This window comes from Cricetulus griseus, chromosome 5 (assembly GCF_003668045.3).
Source record: "Cricetulus griseus strain 17A/GY chromosome 5, alternate assembly CriGri-PICRH-1.0, whole genome shotgun sequence".
NCBI lineage: Eukaryota > Metazoa > Chordata > Mammalia > Rodentia > Cricetidae > Cricetulus > Cricetulus griseus.
In genome coordinates, this window is record NC_048598.1 from 25,656,873 (window position 1) to 25,673,612 (window position 16,740).

Consider the following 16,740-nt stretch of genomic DNA (forward strand, 5'->3'; position numbering starts at 1 on the left):
AGGTAGACAACCTTCCCCTAGATCCAAGGAAGTTCCACTATCATATCTGTTTACAGCCAACTTGACTTCTTTGGTACAAGGTATTTTATGGAAGGAATTGGTTATATATATATTTTGTACTTACTGATTTACAAGGGACTTAAGCCACAGAGGACTCTCCTGTATAGTCTTGGGAAACATGGAGCTGTTTCTGCTAAGTCCCTCAAAGTTTCCTTTACTAGGGGATTCAGGCTTTGTGACTGCCCCCAGCCAGGTTACTGCCTCCCCATTCAGGGTGAGGCCAGGAGCACGCGATGGATGCCCATCCCTAGCCAGGCATTCTGTTACTTGGCTGAAAAGAATGAGTTTCAAACAGACCCAAACAAACAGTTCTAAAACACACGTGTAAAGATATAATCACTCTTTTCAGGTTGTGTCTTTTTAGATGGCATGATTCACCCAAAATAATATGTCCCCCACTTCTCCCATTTCCAGAAAGCCAAGAACACAGTGTGCTCGGGCATATTGCAAAGCAGGGCTCACATTTCTTTTCACCACCAACCAGCTTTCTCTACTGAGCTTTTATGCTTAAAGAGCAAAGTGCAAACTCTGGGAGGAAAAGGAAACAAAACGATCTGTCAAAATTCCTTTTAGCACTTATGACTAGTGTTAACTTACATGCTCCGAGAGTGCAAGAAAAAGCCCAAAACTGCTGCTAAAAAGATGATTTGACCTTTTAAAACTAGAACTCCCCCATCCCATATCCATTTTAAATAGGTAAATCTTGGGAGCGCCACAATTTTAGACTAAGAAATGAAATGAGGTTGAATTTCCAGAAAAAGGGGTTTCCCTAAAGGCCACAAGCTAATTAGGGTGTTCTAGACCGACACTGTAATAGTAGGTAGAATGCAGGCCCCAAATCTCCTAGCCATATATAGTCGCCAAGAGCACGGAGGAGTCTAGTTCTGAAAAGGGACAGGAGGGCAGATGAAAATTTAGTAAGAAAAAAAAAAAAAAAAAAAAAAAAAAGTCCAGAACACGACCTCCCAAAGCCTGCGGTTCCAGAGCAGGATGTCCGCCCCTGGTGGCGGAGGAGCCCTGGCGATCTAGGTGCACCGCAGCTGCCAAACCCTCAGCGCGCACCAAAGGGCGCTGCTGAAGGAAGTTGGAGAGCTCCCAGCCAGCTGACTGGATTCGACGGTGGGCGCCAGGGAATCACTTCCAGCGCCGCAATTAGGAAAGTTTTGAAAAGTAAAGACCCCAGACAGTTGAAGGGACTCATCCTTTCCTTGAGCCTAAGAAACATCTCGTGCCGCACCAGCCGGCTGCTAGCACAAGGCCATCAGTTCCGCTTGACCCGGGAGCATCCTGTGCCTTCCAGCTTCCCACCGCCCCAGAACTGGTCCTTGGGGCGCACCGCCACAGAGGCGCTCTGCCCTGCTGAAGGTTCCAGACGGAGATGCCGCTATGCTCACTGGCCTGGGGGGGGGGGGGTGATGGCAGAACCTCTAACTCCCACTCGGACGCCCTGCACCTTCTCTTCTAAGCCGGCTCGGTTTTCTCCAAAGGACGCACGACACAGACCATGCGCCCCCGGCACTCCACTCCTCTCCCCAAACTCTTCCCGGGGAGACCCACAAGCACAGACTGCGCCCCCCAAAACTCCCATGACTCTCACCAACCACCCCACCTTTGCCTCTCGAGCCTCTCGCCCCCCCCCCACCAGTCGCGTTCTTTCTGCCCCTCACTATTCTCCTCGCCTTTCTGAGGAAGTCAGAAGCAAAGCACGAGAAAATGCCTTCGCGAGGAGCCTCCCGTCACCCGCCCTGTCACTGAAACAAAAGCGCAGGGAGGAGGGAGGTGGGTGGGGAGGCGGGAGGAAGGTTCGGAGAGAGATGGGGGACAACGGTAAGAGGGGCTGGGGAGGGGGACCGGAATGGACAGGGGAGAGAAGGGCCAGGACCCCGCTCCCGCGCCGCGTGGCGTGGCCGGTCGCTTACATGCCCAGGTCGCTGTAGGTGTTGAAGAACTCCATCTGGTTGCACGCCTGGATCCAGCCCACCACCCAGGTCTCGTGGCGGGGGATGGGGGGCATGACCACGCGGGCCGAGGCTTTGAAGTAAGGGGTCTTGTAGCGCAGGACGATGGGCGAGGTCTCCTCGATGCGCGTGGGGCACTGGTCGATGGTGGCGCACACATCGTACACCACGATGTTCTCGCGCCGGATCCGCGCCTTGCAGGTGATGCTTTGGATACAGCCCATCCTGCCGCCCGGCGCCGACGCGGAGCGCCGGCGTGGGGCAGCGCGGGGGCCGGCGCGGGCAGCCGCGGGCGCCCGTCACGCCGGCATGGCGACGCGCCTCCCGTTGCCGGTCCAGCTCAGCGAGCGCCTAAGAACCAGGAGCCACCGCCGCGGGGCATCCTCCGGGGAAGCCCCCTCCCCTTTCCGCGCGCTGGGTCGCGGCTGCCCCGACGCCCGCCCACGCCCGCCTCCTCGCTCTAGCAAGGGCGCGCGGAGCGTGCGCTCCTAGGAGGCGGCGGGCGCTCTCGCCGGCTCCCGCGCCCCGGCGGAGGGCAGGGAGGGGAGCGGCGCCGCGAGGAGTGCTGCCCACCCCGGGCCGGAGCCCCCCGCCCTTCGCCGGAGAGGAGGCGACGGTGGCGGCGGCATGGAGCTGCGGGAGGGTGGCGGCGGCTGCGCCCGGTCTGTCTGTTTCCGCGGCGGCAGCAGCAGCAGCCGCCGCCGCCGCCGCGCTGCATGAACCTCTGCACCGCGGCTGCCCCCCGCGTGCAGCGCACCCAGCGGCGGGCGAGCGGGCGGCCCGAGCGGCAGGCGGAGGCAGGCGGCGGAGATCGCGCTCCCTCCCGCCCCTCCCCGGGGTCGGACAGCGCCCACACTCCTGCCCCCGGCCTCGGGGGGCGTGGGGGGACCGCCAGGGGGTCGTAGCCCTGGGTGGAGAAGCCAGCGGGCCAGGGCTGCGGGGGACGCGCTCCGCGGAAGAGACTGGCTGTACGCCATGAGTTTGTCCCTCTTCGGCTGCCGTCCGGGTGGGTGGGGGGGGGTAGTGTGCAAGGGTGGGGGTGTTTAAAGGGCCGCTAGCTCCCGGGCGGGGCCCTGCACGTGGGGCTGGGCGGGGTCCGCACCCCGATAGGTGGCGCCCGCCGGTGATAGTGGGGTGCAGACACCGGACCCTCTGTGTTGGGTGGGGCCGAGAGGGCGCGGCGCTGCTCAGAGACCGGTGGGAACCACAGCGGGTTAGGGACTCCTGGAGGCAGCCGTGGGGCTGGAGAACCAGCTCTATCTGACATTTATTTGTGAGAGAGTTTCTTAGAGTTGGCGTGACCTCCTCTGGTATCCTATCCGGAGGGAGGCTGAAGTGTGGGTTCCAGCAGTGGCACTGAATGGATTTACCTTTTCCCCTGCCTTTTCCTCTAGTTACTAGAGTCTACCAGAAGCTTTTCTTTGCACCACTGTATTGAGAGTGGGTACCTGAGAAATCCCGCTGGAGGCTGACACAGAATCACCAGAATGCCAGTGAGAGTCCAAGCACAAGCTCAGCTTACTCGTGGCCTGCTTTCATCCAACCCCTCCACACCCCCCGAATATACTCTTTCATCAGTACAACACACACCGGGGCATTGAAGCTCCTTGGGAAACACTGCCTTTTCAATGTCTCGCATCCTGAGACAGGTTGGGCTTAGCATGATCATTGATCATTTAGCTAGATTAGAATGCTTAGCTACCTTCCCCACGTTACCTAAGGCCTGCTATGTACAAGGGAAAGTTCAGGGCGTTATGGAACAGGGGAGGATTAAAGAATAACTACTTGGTCATACAAAGTCAAACCCCAATTTGTGGTAAACCTTCCACGCCACAGAAATCTGGGAATTTCAGAGGTCCTTTCTTGTCTTTGCCTCTCTGGAAGTTGCATAGTGACCAGCACATAGTCGCTTCCCAACAGTTGTGTCGGAAGATGGAAGAGCAGCTTATCTACAGTTCTGCTGATGGAAACTGCCCCCATAGATGTGCAGTACATAACATTCAGTGTATCTGCCATGTGTGTGTTACTGTGATCTCAGTGTCAAAGAGGAAGAATATTTAGCAGATAATTTTTTTACGGTGCATCTTCTCATGTCATTTAGAGCCAGCAGCTTCTTTTAGCTCTCTCTCTCTCTCTCTCTCTCTCTCTCTCTCTCTCTCTCTCTCTCTCTCCCTCCCTCCCTCCCTCCCTCCCTCCCTCCCTCCCTCCCTTCCTCCTTGCCTCTCTCTCTCCTTCCCTCCCTCCTTCCCTCCCCACCCCCTCTGGATTATTGAGCATTTGCTGGGTCTGGTACTCAAGTGAACTCTTTTAACAGGCCACAGGAGCCCGCTGGGGTTAGTCTTTAGTTAGGACAGATGTGATGAGGAATTTAAAAAATTGCTGGATATCTAAAAACAGCCTTCATCCTTGTCTTACTTTTTCTGACACCGGTTCACTTTAGAGTTATCAGAAAAGTAATTTTCTTCTTTGCTGATATGGATCATTTTGTGATGTAGCTGCAGACCTCAATTGCAGGTCCTTTTATTCAGCAAATGCTTCCTGGTGGCTTGGCAGGAGCCAAGTATTGTTCTGGGTACTGGAGATTCAGAGTTGAACAAAAGCTCATGATCCACTTGACAAGGTAAATCTGGCTACAAGTTGTTACAGTCATCTGTGATACCACTTTAATAGGAACATTTACCCAGAGCCATGGGAAGCCAGACAGATTTATAGATGGCTCTACCTAAACAAAGACATTGAATTAGATCCCGAAGGACTTATGGAGGCCGGCCAAGAAGAGAATAGTGTGAGGGTGAGGAGAGGAGTGTGTCAAAAGCAAGATGCACAGAGATGAGAGAGAACTGGGTTACACTGGGAGAAAAACTGCTGGTGGTCAAAGTGTTTTTCAATGTTATGTGTGGACAGTGGGCTTCAAATCTCTGACCCCAAACCAGTAGTTGATACAGTAGTTGATCTTCAGAGGAAGCTGATGAAAGCAAGTTCACGATTTGGGGTGGGGTGGTGATGACTCTATAAACATGGAGACTAGAAATAGGCAAGACTTCAGGATCTGTGGTGACAGATGAGTAGGCCTTGAACTAGGGTAGAGCTATGGGGCTCCAGAGGCCTGGCTGTGTCTGAGACTCACTAAGAGTTAAATTTGATTTACTCAGTGGTTGATTAGTGTCAGAGGAAGGTCTGGGCCACCTATTGGGTTTTCTAGCTTTGGTGGTAGAACCCGTGTGATCAGAAGACCAAAAGTAGGAGTATGTTGGGGTTATGAGTGAGATCGTGTTAAGCTGGAGGTCCTCAAGAGCCTGTTTGGGGGAGAGGGGCAGAGTTTGAGTTTTAGTGGTTATTATCTTCTAGGAAATAGACTGAAAAAAAAAAACGTGCAGCTGGAGAATCAGGTTATCTTCCTCATTTGAATAATTTGTCAGTCTGTGGTTGTGTGTATAAATATCTCCATTGTCTTCTGGAAGTACAAGCCAAGCTGACTTAAATGCGAAGGGCGAGTTAGCTGTCTTCAATTTGTAGAAAAATTTTGTAAGGGAGAATATTTTTATTTTCAAAATTCAACGTAAGACTTTGTTGTATCTAGCAGAGTGTCAATAAAATATATCATCTACAGACTTTGATCCATGGCTCTCTTGAAGCATTCACACATGACCTTGGTGAGTCTCCAGAATCATGAATGCCATCATGGCATAATTTCAACCATAAAATGCAGTAAGCTGTAGCCATAAAATGTAAGGAGTCCTTTCAGAATATTAATGATTCTACAAATATGGGATTATGATAATTTCTAAAGGTATTTAAATAAGACTTGCCATTAAAAATAAACTTATTTCATTACATTGCACATTACCTTATCAATTCCATCATTACTTGAGTACAAAAAAAATGAATCAGTGTGAGACTTACTGTGTAAATGTCAATAGAAGAGTAGAGCTACACTATATGGGGACACAAACGCCAGGTGTTGAATGTGGTCCACACACTGGATACGGGCTGGCAAGGACTCTCTAGCCTCCAGGAAGCTCATTCGAATTTTCGTCTCAGCAAACTGCTTCATGATGTGGACCTTTCAGGTCATTCATTGGGGACTGTTAGCCTTCCCAGATGCTGGTTGTCAAATGCCAGTGCGCCTGCTCTTGGAGTGCAGATGAAGGGCTCCCAAGTTCAACATCTCTGTGAGGCTCTTCTCCGTTTCTCTCTCCCCTTTTTCTGGTGTTGGGGGTCTACCCTAGGACTGCCGAATTCTAGACAAGTGCCCTGCTCCAGAGTTACACCTAGGCCCTCTTAGGTTTCTCCTTCCACCTTTTCATATGAGTCTCCTTTACCTCGTGCAGCACCACACACCTGCCTTTGCTAGTTGCCACCACACTGTTCACAGTGTTTGCTCACAACGATCTGAAGTAGGCTGTTGCATCTTCAGGAGAGCGAGCCACCATACTCTGTCACTCGGTTCAGTATCTAGTATTCAACAAGTGTTTGCAAAATAAATCTATTCTTGGAAATATGATGAAACCTTATTTCCCATGCCTCCCTGACAAACCCTTCAAATTGTCCTATTACCTACAGTAAGGATGCATTTGGATCCTGATTCTTTCTCAATGGGTTTCCAGTATGTTTGCCTGACATTATTTGATACCCTTTATCTTCAAGCACTGTACATTGTCTGAAAGATTACCAGTTCTGGGTACCCAAAAATTGGGAAAACTCCAATGACAAGAGCTTGACAACAACCATTCCTTATGTGTAACTCCATTGGAGCTTATTCTCTGGCTGTAGCACACAAATGCTCCTTTGTTCTCCAAGCATTTGATGTTACTGGGTAGGACAGAGGCCCTCAGTTCCCTCGATGGGGCCCTCCAGCATGTTCTGAGGGATTCCAGCCTGGGTTCTTCAGCTGCCGTGCCCCTGTGGTCTTACTTTTCACAAGAGTGAGATCTCTGACTTTATTTTTACTATCGATTGAGTCATTACTCATTGTCAAGCATGCCTTTTAGAAATTATGGGTCACAAAGGCCTATCTTCTCATGGATCTTAGCAGGATTTTCCAGATACCAAAGAGCAGACTACCAAAAATTGAGGAATTGCCTCTGAAACGGTTATAAATAGAGGTGGATTCCAATCTGGCTGAGATGGCCTGAAGACAAGCAAGAGGCCTCAAGTTCCAAGCGTACAGAAGCGCACAGTTCCATTTAGGTTTATTATTTTGTGGGCTATGACTTTAGGGCCAGAGTGACCAAATTTTCTTCCAGGCAGGGTAAGAATCTCAGCATGGACTGTGCCACAAGCACAGACTCTGGCTTTACTAAGTCACTTAGCCCGGAATACAGACAAGGCGGCTCAGATAGCCTGACAGCTACGTGTTATACTAGTCTCTGTAAAGCTCGTGGAGACGTGCTCTGGCTTCTCCCTGTGCTGCCAAAGGTCCTGTTTATGACACACTTGAAACCTCTTTCTTGGTTCTTATCAGTCCAGCAACATTATTTCCTTCCTCTAAGCCCAGTCTCTCACCCTCTGTTGGTTTCCTCCAGATTCTGACCATTTCCTTAGGGCTTCTCCCCAGAGTCTCTCAGGGCTGTCACTTGAGATACTGGATTTGACTGTTTTTGTCACAGGTGTCTTCTGTGCTTGTCCCTCCAGCCAGATGTTTCTTCTCAATTCAAGGCAAGTGTTCCAATCCACCCACCATGTGTTTCTTTGAGAGTTCTGACATTCCTGCTGTATCAATGAATTGATATTCTCTTCCAGCCAGCCAACGTCTCCTCTGACAACTGTTTCTGGCTGAAGTTCCCAGTGTCTCCTCATTAGGAACCTCTAAACCAACCTAGATTCATCCTTCTCCTTTTCCCCTTGCTTTTCTAGCACGTCAGACTTCTGTCAGGGACAGACAGTCACAGGTTGACTGGGATCCGCTCATAGGGCATTGAGAACCCAACCTGCCTCTCTAGCCTTCTGTCTCTTTGCTTCCCACCCACGCTAGCTTTCAGCTCCAGCAGACAGCCCACCTTTACTGCAAGAGCCCTTTTCTCCATTTTGGGTAAACCTTGTCCTTTGACTTCCTGTTCCCATCCTGCCCCAGGTGAAGATTGCTTGACTGAGTGTGTTGGGCGATGTGAGGTGGGGGCACGTGGAAAACCCCCAAACCCTGCCTGTAGAATGTCAGAGAAGAGGCCTCACAACAACAGCCCCTTCATTTTGTTTTTTTCTTTCCCAAACTTCAAGGGGTAAACTACAAACTGTTTACACAGATGCGACCCTGGTGGGATTACCACTGCAAATAGACCCCGGTTTGTAGACAACGTCAGTAGAAGGTAGCTGCCTTCTTTAAATTCCCCTGGGGTATTCACATTCCCCACCCTTGTTATTCCACCCTTCTTCCTGCACCATTAGGCTTTTCAGCCAAACTAACTGTGGACGGAGTGTGCATCAATGGATGGCTCTTCATAGATCAGGTAGTGAGATCTAGCTTTGGGATTTTCCAGCTCAGTGCTTGGCAATGACACCTCTGTATCTGCTCCTCATTAGCAGAGGAGATAGGAGGCCACACACTCCTCTGAGGCTTAGCATGCCAGGGCAACCTCAATTTCAGGCTTAACCTGACCTAGAACCTGAAAGACCCAGTGTTCATTTGAATCTCTGGTCCTGGCCACAGTCTCCATCCCCACCTCTCACCCTTACGTCTAGGAGCAGGCTTCTTTCTTGACTCTTCTGAGCCACTTAGTTGGTTTTCCCAAATTTCTCTTTCTCCAGTGCTCCAAACTATTACGAGTGTGTGCAAGTGTGCGTGTGCCTGTATGTACATGAGTGTGCATGTGCATATACTGTGTACGTGTGGGTAACAATTTCTCTCGCAGGATCTCTTACTGAACCCACAACTCACTGAGGTGGCCAGACTTGCTGGATAGCAAGCTCAGGGAATGTGTCCCTGTCTCTGTAGTGCTGAGATTAGCGATATGTACTGATATGCCCAGCTTTTTCCATGGGCCCTGGGGATCTGAAGGGCTCATGATTGCACAGCAGGCCCTTTACCAACTGAGCCATCTCCAGTCCCCTCCAAACTATTTTTTTTATGCTGTAACTGACAAGGATTTTTGAAAACGTCCAATAAGATTACATCATGTATTTTGAAAAATAATGCACAAATACATTTCGACGATTTCCCGCTGCTCCAGGGACCCGGGAGCGCCATGACTAGGATGAGATTCTTCACGATGTGGCTCCTGCTGCCTTTCTGCCTCCCCAGGCACCATTCTCTGTCACATCTACTCTATCTGGACGTTTTCCTTCTTCCATGTCATTGCCTGAGTCAAACCTTGTCCCTTCTCTAGGCCTTTGGAAAGGCTCCCTTTTCTGATGGATCACTCTTCCTTGGTGTCCTTTGCAATCGCTGACATGCAGCCTCGGCCTTTCACTTAGCTAACTCAACCTCATAGCTCAACCCACCAATGCCACTCCCGTTTCAATTTCCCAGACCCAGCTGGGAATCACTGTTGTGAGCTCCTGGTGTTCCTACGCCTCTTCCTCACCTCAGCATCCTATGAGCAGTTAATCATTGGTTTGATTATTTAATTATGGCTTGTCTTTCTTGCAAGCTTAGAAGCTCTGTAATGGTAGGAGCTATTTTTTATTTTCTATTGCTTCCGTAACCTTCAAAACAATGATGGACACATAGTAACCATTCACAAATACTTCTTAAACAATTGAATGAGTTGGGACCTTGCTTTGACAATCCACTTAGCATCCTACACCTTCTAGAGATGTGACCCCATCTCTCTTTTGACATTCTTCCCACCATCTGATGGATAAAAGATCTCTGAACTTCCCCTTGGTCATAGGATCCTTCTCCCTACCCTCAGACTTGGCATATACAGTCCATTTGTTTTCATTTGTGAGTCCCAGGTCCCACACTCCTTGGCTGTCCTACCCAAATTGTGCCCAGGACAAGTGTTGGGGGACACCACACATAGAGAGGAGGCACTGGTGAGGTGATCCATAGGAACCCTTGGCCTTGTTTTCTTAGAAAATGCAACACTGAGTGTGATGGCTCACACCTGTAATTCCAGCTCTTGGGACAACAGCACAAGAGGATTGTTGTAAATTTAAGGACAGATTAGGCTATAACATGAGACTCTGTCAGGGAAAAAAAAATCCAATGTGGACCTCAGTCTAGGCTAAGTAAATACAACATAAAGGCAGCAACCTTTGTGACCCTTTACCACAGATGTGTGCAATTACATTTTATTACTGCTGCAAACTATTGATTTATGAACAGAGAGAAAACCCAAATCACATTATGATAAAGTAGTATAGGGAAAAAAATAATACAGCAGAGAAAGAGAAAACCTGTGATTCTCTTTAAATTAAGTATTGCATTTGCTGGAATAGAAACTAATTTTTTTCTGAATCAGTTCAATAAGTATCATCCACAGTGGAGGCAACATATCATTAGTGTTCACACTTCCAGAGGAAAGTGAGGACAACGCTCAGAATCCTGTACTGACACGAGACAAACCCGGAGCAGGTCACACATCGCAATTCTATTTCACAGGCCTCCTGTGGAGCTGGATGGAGAAATCCATGCTGTTTCCCTAAAATGTTCGAAACACAATTGATTGTGTCTTAAAATAGGACCGTAGCCCCAGCACTGGGATCAGTAATGGAAAATTGTGTCTCAGAGGTTTTGTGTATCCAATTAACAAAGAGTCAGCAGTGACATGAACTCCTTTGGAAGCCTCAGTTTCCCTGTTTGTATTCATAATTAAAAATAGCTATCTTCGTGGTTGCCTCTGAATTTCCCCCTGCCTTTGTCATGGGAAATGCCTTGATAGCGACCTGGTAACCTGCTAAGGGTCCCAACGCTTTCTTTCTCACCGGTAACCTACCCTCATTCAGTGATGGCTATTGCAAAGAATTTAAGACCCAGTTTTATTTCTTTTAGTTTCTTTAAGCTGGAGAAATAGACACAAATTTAGAGAATGGAAAGTGAACAGAGCAAGGAGAAGACAAAGGAGAGGTCAGAGAATGGATGGGGACTCTGTGTTAGTCAGCCCTCTGGTGCTATAGCAAATACCTGGCGACATCAATTTACAGAAAGAAGAGGCTTACTTCAACTCAGGGTTGGTTAGTTTGTTGCTTTTGGCTTGTGACACAGCAGCATGCCACAGCAGGGGTGTATCTTGGAACAAATCAGGGACTCAAGGTTTTGACCTTTGGAGGGACAGTTAAGATCCAAACATAGCTTCTCCCAAAATGGATAGGGAAACCCACCCCTTGCAGGGAAGTCCTGAGGCTCAGTTTTTAGAGGTTTGTTTACAAAGACACACACACACACACACACACACACACACACACACACACACACACACACACACACACGAGCTACTCTGTTTCTCCAAATTTGAAGCAATCTTCCTTACACTAAAAAGTGTTTCCCCACCTCTCTTTATCTTCCTCCTGCCCTTTGGCTTAAAGAGTGAGATTGAGTTCATGTCTGAATCGATTTCAATTCTAGGCTAAAGATGGAGGAAGGAACAATTATGACTGACAGTAGAGTTCAAGTGTTGAGAAGTGATATGAAGACACATTCAGAGAAGACTGGAGAACTGAAGTTTCCTAACAGCAGCAGAAATCTTGCAAAGGGGAATGAATGGGTTTTCTGAGGGCTTGCGCTGGGCACTTGAACCAACCCAATTGTCCCTCAAGAAGGAAGACACACAAAATGGGGAAGTACAAAACACAGCACAAAAGCAGAATTCTCTTGGAGTAAGTACCTTCGTTACTGCTGGCAACTGCCTTGGGATAATTTCTTTATGTGGCTTCTTTATATACATGACATGCGTGGAAGGCTTTATAAGTGCCATACATCATACCGTTTTAAGGGACTTAATGCATTGCTGTGTCTCCAGACTTTGATGCCAGTGATGGTTAATCCTGGTTGTCACCTGGACCCATCTGAGTGCTGCCAGGCACTCCTGAGAGGGATTTTCCTGACCAGGTTATCTGAAGCAGGAAGGCTGCCCTAAATGTGAGTCTTCCTTCTAATTCCTTTCTAGATAGAAAAGCATGAATAAAGGAAGCTTTGCTCTTTGCTTTCTGCCTACTGACCCTCAGTCTCACTGGAAAATTCATCTGTCCCATTGCTGTGGAATTCGTTGTTTACCGATACTAGAACCAATTTTTGGGGGCTGCTACAATAAACTGAAGCTAGAGGCTCTCCAAGAACATTCTAGGCCTTTATGCCAGATTAGGACTTCTCATAGACTGAGCAGTTGATTCCTTGTCATTCCAGACTGAGAGAGCCAGTGTTGGGCTACCCAGACCATATCTTGTAAGCCAATCTAATCAATTCCTCAGATATGTTTTATATTATATCACTTCTGTCCCCTTAGGAAACCCTGACTAAAACAGGACTAAATTTCTGATTTGCACTGTAATATACAAAGGTGTTCCTTTGTTCTTCATGGTTGTTGGAGATCAAGGACCACCCACCAGGTAAGCATTTCTTCTGAAGATGCTGTAGTACCAGTCTGAAAAATGCAAATCTGAGGAATTTGGCAGAGGTCTAAAGTGATGGCTGTAAAGGAAGAAATTAAAATATGACATCAAACAAATGAACAAATGAATAATCAGTGGCAGGAAATTCAGATAATTTTCTAGACGACAAAGAGTGATGGAGCCTGAATAACAGAACCTGAAGACAGTTCTCATGGTGAGAAATAGAAGCAAAAAAGGAACATGGAAGCAATGAGGCAGTTGGGTAAAGAGAAAAAGAAAAAGAAAACCAGAAATGTTAAAGAATAAAGGGTGGATGAGGGAAACTGGTACAGTAAGATACACAACAAACAAGAACAGAGGGACCACTCAGGAACACAAGACAGGATTGATGACTCCCTACCATCACTGAAATGGAACACATGACTGTGGTAGAGCTGGCGGGTTGTGTCTAGAGATGAGATAGTGGCTAGGATTTGAAACAGGAAAGACTCAGTGGGATGTTGGCCCGTTTAGTTGTACCTAATCAATTTTCAACTCAAATACTCATTTTCGTTTTTTAAATTAGCATTTAAGGAGGAGAATAAGAGGTAGCTTGCTTGCCTGGAAGTAAAAGCAATGCCCAGAAAGTCTAGGGACCAAAGTGTTAACTGGGGTTGTTGTGGGCCGAGAGGACTTACTGCAATTCAATTGTTGCGAAAGTCACGCAGAGGGCAGAGAACAGAAATAGAGATGGATTGTACAGAGCCCAAGGCAAGTGCAAAAGCCCTTTTAATTTCTGCTCTCTATAGGTAGGCATGGAGCTGCAGCACCTGCCAGAAGGATCAGACAGAGTGGGGGACCAGTGAATGAGCCAGCTGGAGATGGGTCCAGCTGCTCTGCTTCATCCCACACCAGATTCTTAGGCATATGTTTCTTCTTTCCTGGGTCTCAGTTTTCTCACCAGAGAAATGGGCTTAACTGTACACACTCCTTAGTGTCCCAGACAGTCTGACATATTATAAATACTTTGCCATGGCGTGCCTATGAACACAGGCAAATTGTGGGGTGTATTTTGAGTAGAAAGGTGGTATATTTGTTTTTGGAACCCTTCCAGTCTCCATGGAGGAGTGTTTATTTTTAATTAGCCCTCTCTGGGCCCCAGAACACTGGATTTTATCTCTAGGAAGTACCACCTATTCAATAGATACAAATCAATAGATACATATGAAGAGTCTACTATATGCCAGGCACTGTGCTAGGCATTTAGACTCAAAGATGCCTTGAATAACACATTCATCTCGTTGGAATTCATAGTCTAAAAAAGAAACAATAGTTAATAGAAAGTGGTGTCTTGGTGTAGAAGCCCTAACAGAGTGTGGTGGAAAGGTAGGGGAGGTGGAGAGGAGGGGCCTGAGGGAGAACCCCAGGGCCATCTGCTCCAGGATCAGTAAGAGATGGTCTTCAGGAGAGGGTGGGAGAAGACAGCTGTGGCAGAGCCTGAGCTTGTTAAGACATGTGGAGGTGCTTGCAAGTTAGGAAACAAAAAGATAGCTACTGTGGGTGAAGCCTGAGTTAAGGACAGAATGGGGAAAGATAAAGGGTGACACATTATGGTTGCTGGATGTCAAACCCATTAGAGGAATTTGGGACACAGGAAAGCATTTGGGTTTGAACACATGATAGCTTTCCTTGGATAAATTGCACTTAGTCGTGATGGCTTGTCCTTTCTCTATATTGTTAGAGTAGGCTTGCTAATTTGGTAATGGTTTTGTGGGTTTCTTTACTGTAACATTATGGTCTGTTTGGGTGGGGTATTAAGATAGTGCTGGCCCCGTGGAATAAGTTGGAAATGTCCTTCCCAGGTATTAGTTTTATGCTATGGCTTGTTACAGATTAACACAAAATTAGCAGCTTCAAGCCATGAAAACACATTAGGTGTGGCAGCATGTGTCTATAGTCTGGCAGTGGTGAGCGGCCTAAAGGAGGACAGCTAGTTCTGGGCCAGCCTGGACTATGCTCTAAGTTCAGCCCAGACTGTAGTGAGCTTGAGCTCTGACTGGAATTAGTGAGACATTTCCTCAAAAACTCAAACCCCGAACCACGGGCACCAGCACCACCAGGACCACCACCCCAGCAACACCACCACCTCCAGTACCACCAGCAACATCAGGACCACCTCCAGAAACACCACCAGCAACATGAGCACCAACAGGACCAACAGGACCACCTTCAGCAACATCAGCACCAGCATCACTAGCACCAACAGGACCACCTCTGGCCACATCAGTACCAGCATCAGCACCAGCACCCCCAGCAGCACTGTGACTTACACCAGTACAGTAAACAGTAAACTAAAACAGTAAAAATGAAAATGTGTTATCTAAAGTTCTTGGGGGCCAGACTTCAAAGTGATTTTTACTGAGTGAGATAGTGGTGTTAGCAGTTCCCATTAGTTTCTCCTGTCTCGGGCAGTTTTCTCACAGACAGGTGCTAATCAGCACAGGTGGCCTCTGTAGCCTTCGGTTCCATGTCTGCCGATTTATTTACTCATCCTTGTGTGGAGCATATTCTTAAAAAGCTGTGTTTATACTCAATTTTGTAGTGACCGTTGTTCCCCTCTCATTACTCTCTAAACAACTCAACATGGCCATGATTCACACAGCATTTGCGCTGTGATGTGTATAAGTAGCCTAATGAATGAAGTAATGAACGAAGTCATCAGAGTGTGTGTGTAGGCTGCACCCATGTGAACTACGCCATTTTACATACTGGACTTAAGTGTCCTCAGATGTTCGTGTTTGTGGGGTTTCCTGGAACCAATTCACTGTGGAGACCATGGAACAGCCATATTCATTAACCTATCCAAGAGAAGTCCTTTGTCCATCTCCACAGATCTCTCACTGAGAAGGTAAGTTCTGTTAGTCAGTAATCTATCACTATAACAACAACAACAACAACAACAACAACAACAACAACAAACTTGAGATAAACCACTTACAATGAGGGGGGGGGTTCCCTTTCACTCAGGGTTTCAGTCCACTGCCTTTTGATTCCATCACTTTGGGCCTAGAGCAAGGCAGATCATGTTGGTGGGGAGAGTTATTGAGTAAAGCCACTTAGCTCATGGTGCCAGGAAGAGGAGAGAAAGGACACAAGAGGCTGAGGGAGGCCTCAATGTCCCCTTCATAAATACAGGCCTTTGAGGAACAGTCTAGACACCAACTCTATTTGTTCCCTCTGATAGTTTGCTCAATGAAATCTAGCTGCCTTGGGCTTTCTAACCACACAATTCCATCTCTTCAGTTCAGGTAAATCCCCTTTACCTGGAAAATGTCCTTTTCTGTTGTGAGTTCAATAAACTTTCCTGGGCTGGATCTGAGACATATTTTACTTAGTGTCCACCTATTTTGTTCCTTCTTTTTTTTTTAATTATATAATACCAGGGTATTTTTTCAGTAGACTGCGTTTAGTTTTGTTGTTTCATAAGGGGGCTGATTTGGTTCATCCTTATTCTACCTTGTTGAAAGTAGAAGCATAATATATATTATATATATATATATATATATATATAATATCTTAGGGTGAGACTGCTAAAACACCTCGTTTAAAAAAGAGTCTTGAATTCAGAAGAACAATGCTGTGGCTGTGAGAAATGAAACTATGGAGGCCTGGAGTAGGCAGGGAACATTAAAATACCTTCAATGTGCCTAAACTCTACATAGTCAGCTCTGCTTGCTACATGCCAGAAGTGCACACTGGGCCATGCTGAAAGCTTGCCTAGAGCTGGACAGGGGAGTCTTAGCTACACTGGAAGCTGTAATACAAATCTTACTCATAATTATAGGAAACCAAGTCCTCATGGGCCCCATGTCATAATGTGATTGCCTGGTTCCTGTGAAGATCGCTTCTGCCCATGTTTCCAGGGAAACAGGCCCGAGCCCAGGAAACCTCTTTGCACCTAAAACATTTAACCTATGACTGAGGCGTGAAGCCATTTACCATGGCTCACATGTGTCTCTTAGGATGATGCTTAATTCTGCAGCAAGATGGCTTTCTTTCTTCAGGATAATTCAGAGCTTTCTGGCATGGAGAGACTCTGGAGATGGGGAATAAAAGCCAGGAATCTCCCTGTGCTGCACAGGGACTGAAAGTCCAGTGCACTGAGTGTCCCTGGTGACTGCCCTTGGGGGAAAGATGGAAATGGTTGTCAGGAAGTGACGCTCTCTCCCAGGCCTGGGATCCTTATTTGAAGAGT

General features: G+C 47.6%; 1 protein-coding gene and 1 long non-coding RNA gene across 5 annotated transcripts in view; one reads left to right on the forward strand and one right to left on the reverse strand.

Moving 5' to 3' along the window:
* The window catches only part of LOC113835883 (protein FAM78B), an 81,830-nt gene extending 79,342 nt beyond the window's left edge, over positions 1-2,488 (reverse strand). Inside the window, exon 1 of one of the 2 annotated variants that reach the window (XM_035445231.1) lies at positions 1,980-2,488. In XM_035445231.1, the coding sequence (XP_035301122.1) occupies positions 1,980-2,242 (263 nt within the window). In that variant the 5' untranslated portion in view covers positions 2,243-2,488. The remainder of the gene's footprint in view (positions 1-1,979) is intronic. The other variant, XM_027417105.2, reaches the window with a different exon arrangement.
* On the forward strand, positions 1,006-15,969 carry LOC118238845. Of its 3 annotated transcripts, none has more exons than XR_004770124.1 (4): positions 1,006-1,887; positions 11,524-12,036; positions 12,401-12,503; positions 14,378-15,969. It is a non-coding gene; the product is annotated as an uncharacterized LOC118238845 (long non-coding RNA). The 3 variants fall into 3 exon arrangements; XR_004770123.1 differs by having other exon boundaries at positions 11,524-11,774; positions 11,918-12,036; positions 12,401-15,969; XR_004770125.1 differs by having other exon boundaries at positions 11,524-11,774; positions 13,295-15,969.
* The last annotated feature ends 771 nt before the right edge of the window (positions 15,970-16,740 follow it).